Genomic DNA, 9,912 nt, shown 5'->3' with positions numbered 1-9,912 from the left:
ATAATATCTTATTGGATATTGTAAAATCTTTTTTCTGTCCATTTTCAAATATAAAATGATAATGAATTACCTTTTTAAATAAAAATAATTACTAAAATTTTTATTATTCTAATTTTAAGTAATAACTAATAATATGGTATGGCCTCTTTTCCGTTTGTAACCAGCAACATATTTTGGTACAGCCAGGCTCCAATATGCAAAATGCAGGAAATTTTCTTGCAAGCTGTCTCTCTTCTTCTTAATTTTTTTTAAAATAAAACAAATATAAGATGTTTTTAACCTGAAATATTTACGTGTAAATTAATTAGGAATCAAGACCAATGCCTATAAATTTAATTTGTTATCTTTTTCTATAATAAGCTGCTCAAAAATTCGAAATTTTATCCTCAAAAAAGAATTAAATGATTTTCACATAAAAAATAAAAACCTATTTAAGAAATTTTTAAAAAAAGAAAAGTGTTAACATATATTATCTTATTAGTATTAAAAATACAATTTGCGTGGGGGCTTATAATATACACCGTTTGAACTTTATACTAATAGGATTTTGATATATTTTGTTATAATTTTTAATTTATGAATTAAGCCACGGAGAATTGTTTTCCCTAAAATAAAAATCTAATACCATATTAAAAATATTTAATATTTTACGTGCTCAATAATATTTTGGAAAAAAATCTGCTAAAATAATATAAAAAATTAATTTTTTAAAATCACATCAATTAAAACTGTAATTGCTTCATAAATAAAATCTAATATATTAAATTAATTTCATTTTCATAATCCCCAAGATTCCATCTTTCGCCATATATATTAACTCCAAATAATAAGAAAATCAGATATAACAATACGAAATAATAATAATAATAATTAGTCATAATTTTATTTTGTCCTTTTTTACCTCAAATTTCAATCTGGTAAGGGCATTCATGGCATACAAACAAAAATAAGTCCCCTATTATTTATTTATTTATATATACATAAAAAAAAAGATATATCACATCAAATGAAGAGTTATTTTCAGTTTTTCACCATCTCTAAGATGGAATTCTGAAAATCCCAATTTCTTACATTATAAAAGAGTAAAGAACAATATTCTTCTGGCGCCTTCTGCACAGTTCTGCGTGTTCAAACACCTCCTTCATCATAATTTTCTTCTTCTTCTCCTTATTTTTTTTACCCAGCAAACACACACGCTCTGTGTATAAAGCTGATACCTTTGTTGTGGAAATAACCTCACAATCTCAAAGGGTGTGTATTTCATGGAGGACCAGAACCTTACACTCATTCAGTCTCTGAATTCATCACCCATTACAAACGAGGAAGTGATGCACACCGTTTCCGACAACAACAATAGCAACAACGCCGTACCAGATGCTGTCGGACTTGATTCTGCCTCGGACACGGTGGCAAAGTCCGAGGCTGTTGGTTCGGGACAGCCTGTGAAGAGGGGAAGGGGGAGGCCTCGGAAGTACGATGGTGATGGGAAAATCTTGTCTCTGAAGTCGGAGCCACCAGCCATTTCCACTTACCCTTTTGGAAGTTCTGTCAAGAGAAGTCGAGGACGGCCTCCTGGTTCCGGAAAACTGCAGATTCTGGCTTCCATTGGTGAGTTTCTTTATTTGTGTTTTGCATGAAATTTTTTCTTGTCTATTTTTGTTTTGTCTTGTCTTGTGAGCAGGCAAGAGGTGCATTTTTTACTTTTGTAGCCTGTTGGAATGATTGTGTTTTGTTTTTTTATGGGTGGGATGTTTGTCATTTAGAATATAAAATTAGGGATTAATCGTTTTAAATCACATAATAATTTAAGTAAGAAAAAAAATAAACAATGAAAAATATAAAAACGGAGAACCAGAGGTATTTTTTTTTAATTTAAATTTTAAATAAAAAATATAACTACTAAAAGGACCATATTTTTTTTTAAAAATTATTTTTTATATATACATAAAAGTGTACAGAGTATGCGACTATGTAAAAAGAAGAAAAGAAAGAAAACACAAATTTCATCTATTTATATATATATATATATAAGAAATAAAATTATGTTATACAATATAAATAGATATTAAACCCTTTTTTATTTTTATTTCTTTTGTCAGGATAAGGTTGAATGTTTTAATAAATTCAGAATCAAACCCAACTCAACTCATAATTTTTGTTTTAAATTTTGTTTTTCTAATTCATTTAGCTTATTTTCAGCTTCTCTTTAAAAGTAGAAGTGGGGCCAATCATTTTTCAGAGAAACTCTTAAAAAAATAATAATCTTTTTTTCACTACATCCAACTTCATATGTAAAATACAACACGTTTGGCTTTGACCTCCATTCTCACCGATTCTCATCTCTTAGTCTCCAATAAATCCAAACCTCAAGTCTCCAATAAAAAGGCATCGCCATGAAGTGCATGAATAAAAGAGTAAAGAACAATATTCTTCTGGCGCCTTCTGCACAGTTCTGTCGTTGAGGAGATTGAGTTTTGGCTTTTATGCTTAAAAAATGACATAATTACCAAACACTTTCAGCTTTATTTTGTTTGGAAATGAATAGTTGAGACTTGGAAATGAATATACACAAACACTAGTGACATGTTCTTTCTTTTAGAGATTAATCAACGACGATCACCGACAAATTTTTTGATATTTTTTCCTCCGTGCGACGCACGGATAATGCACTAATTTATCTTATTTTATGTGATTGTTTGAATAATGTCACTTAATCCATAAATGGTTATCAATGCTATTATGGAAGTCAATGAAAAATATTAATTGGTAACTCTCATGTTTAAATTGCTTTACCTCAAAAAATTATTGTGCAATCCTTCCAAGAAGTTAAAGTATTAAATAAATGGTTTCACTTTTCTACTCCATTTTAAAAAAATAACTGTATTTCGGGAACTCTTTTCTACTCCATTTTAACAAAATAACTATGTATTTCTGGAAGTACATAGTTGTAATCGAAATTTTTTTTTTCTCCGCCACATCAGCCAACAATTCTGAGAAGAGAGAAATTTTTTTGCAACTTTAAACATAACACAATGTATTTCTGGCATTGCATTGTGTTATTTTTTTTTTTTGAAACGGATTCTAATTACCTCTTTCAGCCGAATCAGAACCCTCTGGTATGACCACGGGTTCGACTCTTTGAGCCGCCTATGAGACTAATCCAGAGTTCGGGTGCGAGTCCAAGGATTACGGTACTTATGCTCCTTCCCAGATGGTGTTGTGGGATTCGAACCGAGGTACTCTCCCACCACTCAGTCCCCGTGCTACCAACTGAGCCACCACACTCGGGTGCATTGTGTTATTTTTAAAACTGAAGATAACTTTCTTCCTTAAATAAAATCAGGGGTTTAGTTTTTTCTAACAGTTAAGCAAGTTAAATTTACCCCCTCTTTTATATGTTCAACTCCCAAGGATTCAATCATTGGGTATAGTATAATAAAAATACATTTAACATAAACAAGTTAAATTAATTTAAAATGTATATAATAAAACATATAAATCATTAGTGAGGTGGAGCTGAAAAACTCAAAAATACTAATGAGACTTTCTTGCATTAGCAATGCATATATTTATATTGTAACAACTTCGGTTTGTTTTAAATGATTGGTGCAGGCAATTTGATATGTTTCTCATGCTTGAAACTTTATTTTTTGCAGGTGGGTTTGTTGCAGAAACAGCTGGGGGAAGCTTCACACCTCATGTGCTAGTTGTGGACCCTGGAGATGTAATACATAATGCGTAAAAAAAAGTTGTTCAAATTTCATGTTTTTCTTTGTTTCACATCTATTTTATCTGTTATTAACGTAATTTGTTTTTTTTAATTTTTTTTTTCAGGATGTAGTAAGCATGATATTATCATTTTTTCAGAAAGGGCCTCTTGCAGTTTGCATACTTTCTGCCACCGGTGCTGTATCAAGTGTCAGTATTCGCCAAGCAGGTGTTGCTGGTGGTGTTTTGAGCTATGAGGTACAATTTATAAAAAACATATATCGTATGTAATAATAATATTCATGTGAATCTTTCATTACTTTTACTCGATATCTCGATTTTGTCTTGTGTTAAAAAATTATAATTCAGGGTTAAGAAAAGAAGGAAAAGAAAGAGACCACTAACAATAGTAAAGTGAAATATAGTATTGAAATATTGTACAATATACTTATATTACTAATTATTACTAATTAGGTAAAGTATTAGTAACAAACTCCAACCCATTAAAAATAAGACTGATAATATTCTTAAGATAGTCTGATATATTTTAAATATTCTCTTAGACATATAGATCAAAAGCAGTGGATGTGCCCCCCGCTGCTTACAAGAAGATGCAAAGGCGGTTGAAACTTGAGATGAGCCCTTATTCCTTTATTATTATAACTTTTTTGCTTCTTATCATTTCATTAATGAAGTTTCAAATTTGAAGGCACCTAAATTTTGCATGTTAAGTATAGATCAGCTATCTCATCTCTTTTTAGTGTGTTTGTATTTCATTTTTTGATTTTTTATTTATTTATTCTGCTACATACAGGGCCTCTTTGAGATTTTAACTTTATCGGGATCATGTACCTACACTAGTGGCACTGGTGGTACACATCTTAAAAATGGCATGTTGAGTGTTTCATTGGCTAAACCTGATGGGAGGGTTTTTGGAGGTGGCATTGATAGCTCATTGATAGCTGCTGGCCCTATTCAAGTAAGATTTTTTTTTATACATCCATGCAAGACTGAAATGGATTGGGTTCATGCATTTTAACTTTTAGTAAAAATTTATCCTTTCAATCACTGAAGCATCACTATTAAACCTTGTAGTACAAAGTTTGCTGAGCAAATGTGAAAGATTTTTCAAATCAATTTTCAGCATCACTATTGTATCTGTAGTTCTATGCTGGCACATATAATGCATATGAAAGATGCCATTGCTCTTTAATACAGATAGATCAAGCAGCTTCACAAACTGATAACAAGCCTCCCAGTTCAACTGCACCCACGTGATTAGTTTCAAGATTTGTTAGTTAGTTATTCGCTTGTTAATAGCCGTTCTTAGTTTGTTAGTTAGTTAGTTTCTGATAGCTAACTTTATTCTTCAGCTTATGGCTGATAACCTTGTATATATATATTTACATGAGCAAGATGCTCTCATTAATGCAATGAATATTTTTCTCAGTTTTAGTAATATGGTATCAGAGCGTATCTAGGCTCTGGTATCCACCTCCGCTGCATTTTCCTTTTCACTCTGAAAATTCCATTCTTTCTCGCTCATTCTTCCTTCTTGATTTCTTGATTTCGATCTTCCATGGCTAATCAATTGCCACTTCCAGATTACCTTACTAATCCTGCAAATCCCTATTTCATACATCCGAATGAAAGCCCCTCCTTGGTGCTAGTTACTCCATTGCTGAATGGGAGGAACTACCATTCCTGGGCGCGAGCCATGAGTATGGCACTTCTTTCAAAGAACAAACTCAGTTTCATTGATAGTTCTCTACTTCCACCAGATGCCACAGATCCTATGTTCTTGGCTTGGCAACGCTGCAATACTATGGTTCTTGCATGGATCCATAGATCAATCAATGATTCCATTAAGCAATCCATCCTTTGGATTGATCGTGCTTTCGAAGCTTGGAATGATCTTAGAGATCGTTTTCGTCAGTCAGATATCTTCAGGATGTCAGATATTCAAGAAGATGTCTACAAACTTCAACAAGGTGAGCTAAGTATCACCGATTATTTTACTGAATTGAAGAAGCTTTGGGATGAGCTAGATAATTTGAGGCCTTTGCCTTCCTGTCGATGTGTAACTCCATGTACATGTGGTGCCATCACTCTGGTAAGAGACTATCGAAGTCAAGATCATACAGTGAGGTTTCTTAAAGGCTTAAATGAGCAATATGCTCATGTAAGGTCACAAATCATGATGGTGGATCCTCTTCCACATGTAAGTAGAGCATTTTCTCTTGTAGTACAACAAGAAAGGCATTTTCAACATGATGGAAACTCATCCATGGATTCACGAGTTTTTGCTGGAAATTCGAGCACTGGAAAAAGATATGCTCCTGCTGACAAAGCAAGATTTAGAAGCAATGGTCATGCTGGTTCTACCAATAATCGTGGAAGCAAGGTGTGTACACATTGTGGTAGACTCAACCATACTGTGGAGACTTGCTATCAGATTCATGGCTATCCTCCAGGATACAGAACATCCAATTTGAAACCTCGCAGTGCAGCCAATTATGATCAACTTGGTGATTCTGAACATAGAACAGCTAATGATACTCAAGCTGGACTCACTATCTCACAGGAGCAGTATCAACAGCTTATTGATCTGTTACATGGCCAACATTTACATTCATCTACCCGTGAAGAAGTCACCCATTCAACTAATTTGGTTCAAGCTGTAGCCATGAACTCAAACTCTCTCCTTCCTTTAAACAATAACCAACCAAGTAATACATCTGTCCATTGGCTTCTTGACACTGGGGCCACGGATCACATTTGTCCAATACTTTCACAATTCTCTTCCACACATAAAATTTCACCTATATCCATTATGTTGCCAAATGGAACACGTGTGGTAACTACCCTTTCTGGTTCTGTACATTTGTCTGATTCTCTCACATTATTAGATGTGCTTTATGTTCCTGAATTTAAAGTCAATTTAATCTCTGTATCCAAACTTGTGTCAGTTATTCCATGTTATCTGACTTTTCACAAATTCCATTGCTACATTAAACAGGCCAACACCAAGAGGACGATTGGTATAGCTGAGGCAAGGGAGGGGCTGTATGTGCTAATCAAGGAGCAAGCAAGCCATATTGTTCAAAATAAGTCAGAGTATTCTCATAATGGGATGCATACAGTTTTTACTGTTTCTGATCAAAACAATGCAAGACTTTGGCATTCTCGTTTAGGACACCTTTCTTTTCCAATTCTGAAACAGATGTCCATTAAGTTTCCCTTTATTCCTTGTGCTGATGTAAAACCCTGTGATATTTTCCATATATCCAAACAACGCAAGTTACCTTTTTCTTCTAGTAATACAAATTCTAAAGCAATTTTTGATATGCTTCATGCTGACATTTGGGGACCATATGGTATCCCTTCAATTCGTGGACATAGATATTTCCTCACTCTTGTAGATGATTTCTCACGTTTTGTGTGGATTATTCTACTAAAATCTAAGGCAGAAGTCAGACAAAATCTGCATAATTTCATTGCTTACATAGAGACTCAGTTTAATACCAAACTCAAAGTCCTTCGAAGTGATAATGGACTTGAGTTCATCATGCCTGAATTTTACCAAAAGAAAGGGATTATCCATCAAAAGAGTTGTGTGGAAACTCCACAACAGAATGGAAGAGTTGAGAGGAAACATCAACATCTCTTGAATGTAGCTAGAGCATTTTATTTCCAAGCACAACTGCCTCCAAAATTATGGTGCTATGCAATTGCCCATGCAGCTCACATTATCAACCGATTGAGTACCCCTTTATTACAACATAAGTCTTCTTATGAGATCCTATATAACATGCCACCAACCTTACTGCACCTCAAAACCTTTGGCTGCCTAGCCTATGCCAGTACCCTTTCTTCCCAACGACACAAGTTCTCCCCAAGATCTCGAAAATGTGCTTTCATTGGTTACCAAGAAGGTGTTAAGGGATATATTTTGTATGATCTAATCTCACGGGAAATTTTTACTTCACGCCATGTGATTTTTTATGAAAATTTATTCCCTTTTCATGTTAAGAGCAACAGTGAACCAAACCAACCATCTGATCCAATTTCAAATCCACCCTATCTTGACACCTTACTTCCATTACCTTTTGAAGCCAACCCATCACCCACTACTGATGCTCTTCATCCACCTGCCATTGATACCTCTTCCCTTCCTACCAACTCTGCCATTGATTCATCAGTGCCTTTAACAGTTGAGCCACGTCGCTCTGGTCGCATTAAAGCTGCTCCACGCTATCTACAGGATTTTCACTGCAGCCTCTCTACTACATCAGCTTTTCAATCTTCCTCAGGTACCACCAATTTTCCTTTATCTCAATTTTTGTCTTATAAAAATTGCTCTCCCACATATACTCGTTTTTGTCTCAACACATTCACCCATGTTGAACCACGATCATATGCTCAAGCCAGTAAATATGAGCATTGGCAAAAGGCTATGAGAGATGAAATTTCTGCCTTAGAGCAAAATGATTCCTGGATACTTGTTGACAAACCAGTAGATAAACATGTGGTTGGATGCAAATGGGTCTACAAAATAAAACATCATGCTGATGGTACAATTGAAAGGTATAAGGCACGGCTCGTTGCCAAAGGGTACACGCAAATGGAAGGCGTTGATTTCTTTGATACATTCTCACCGGTTGCCAAAATGTAAAACTTGTCAAAGCTAGATGAACTTATGTAAAACCTTTGTACTTTCCTTTTGATGATTGGTATTTGGTAACCTTCATTGGGCTTGCTAATAGCTAGCACTTAGCAGCAATGCTTCCATAGTGCTGCTTCTAGGCATAATCTTGGAAACCTTTTTTTTTACTGATTTTACTGAGTATAACATTTAATCTGTGGGATGTAAGTATTGGAGAATCCAAAGGGTGTGTCTTTCCGGAAGGACCAGAATCATTATAATATTTGATGACCAATAGTATCACATTTTTTTTGTATGAATTGACATGTACAAAGATAATAGGTAAGCACTTATTGTCATCCTATCCTAACACTTAGGAAATTCTATATCTTAAAGGAGTAGAGTTAGATGTCAACTTGCAGTTAAGGCTCCCCAACATATTGAGAATTAATTCCTTGCATTTTTAGTTGAAAAGGTAGTTGAATTTTGTTCTATGTACTATATTTTATTTATTGTTGATCATTATCTTCGTCCATCAGCTTGTTATGGCCACTTTCAAGCAAAACATAAGTAAGCAAATCAAGAGAAGGTGCTTATCTGGATCTTCTACTGCTCCCAATATGCCGGGTAATCCAGATTCAGTGAGGGTCGACCTGAAAGTTCCTAAGTTGATTGAAGGTGAACGGAGTTTCCCTTCACCAACATCAGGACTTAGGCCAACAGCAACAACTAATGTAGAACCAGATCATGTCATTCCAGCAACAACTAATGAATTAGCAGATAATGTTATTCCACCAACAACTAATGAAGTGCCTGATAATGTCATTGCTGCAACAACTAATGAAGTGTCAGATAATATCATTGCTGCAGATAACGATATGCACTCTGCCTCTGTTAATTGTGGTGGTGACATGAACTGCCAGACCCTGAAGCCCATCAAAGACCAAAGAATGTCTGAATATGTCGATGCCAGTGTCCCTCAGATATAAAATTTTCTATTATAGTCTCTTTCAAGCTTTCAGTATGGGGAGCAAATTTATTTTTTCTTGCCTATGTTAGGGGCAAAATTTTTCTAGTGTCTGACTTTAAAAGTTGTTCATCTAGTTTTCGTAGGTGAAAGATAAATCATTAGTGATCACAGTAATAGAAAAGGAAATAATTGCAGATGCTGTAATTGGATTTATTTTATTTTCCTTTTTGACTATTATGTTCCTTGTTTTAATTCCATTTCATGCTTTATTTCATACAATGAGTCTCATGTTTGTTAGGTTTCCTATGATTTGCTTTAAAACAAAGCACTAGACACACAACAAAACTCTTTGTCCAATGTTTGATGTTAAAAATGATCTTGGGAGAGGACAAACTAAGGGTGAGGTATTGGACAAAATTGAAAATATTTATCCCTGCCAAATTATGGGATAATTTTTTGTCTCACAGCACAAAACATACAAAACCAAATTTACCATCTCCATCCAACACCTGTGTAAGGCACAAACTTTTAATTTAATGAAAAAAACTGAGATAGAACCTTCACTCTTGACAGTCATATATTTCTCATC

At 34.4% G+C, this 9,912-nt stretch overlaps 1 protein-coding gene across 2 annotated transcripts; it reads left to right on the top strand.

The window, feature by feature from the left end:
* The first annotated feature begins 1,055 nt into the window (after nt 1-1,055).
* LOC133297265 (AT-hook motif nuclear-localized protein 9-like) lies at nt 1,056-9,577 on the top strand. Of its 2 annotated transcripts, XM_061496378.1 has the most exons (5): nt 1,056-1,608; nt 3,657-3,724; nt 3,835-3,966; nt 4,523-4,687; nt 8,893-9,577. In XM_061496378.1, exons 1-5 carry the CDS (start codon nt 1,263-1,265, stop codon nt 9,340-9,342), a joined length of 1,161 nt encoding a protein of 386 aa, XP_061352362.1. In that variant the 5' UTR covers nt 1,056-1,262; the 3' UTR covers nt 9,343-9,577. The 2 variants fall into 2 exon arrangements, with proteins under 2 accessions (XP_061352362.1, XP_061352363.1); XM_061496379.1 differs by lacking the exon at nt 4,523-4,687.
* The last annotated feature ends 335 nt before the right edge of the window (nt 9,578-9,912 follow it).

The sequence above is a fragment of the Gastrolobium bilobum genome, unplaced genomic scaffold (genome assembly GCF_033153095.1).
Source record: "Gastrolobium bilobum isolate Gb01-03AN ecotype WA unplaced genomic scaffold, APGP_CSIRO_Gbil_v1 utg25886, whole genome shotgun sequence".
In the NCBI taxonomy this organism is placed as follows: Eukaryota; Viridiplantae; Streptophyta; class Magnoliopsida; order Fabales; family Fabaceae; genus Gastrolobium; species Gastrolobium bilobum.
Note: the sequence above shows the minus strand (reverse complement) of the source record. Positions and strands in the feature narration are given on the sequence as shown.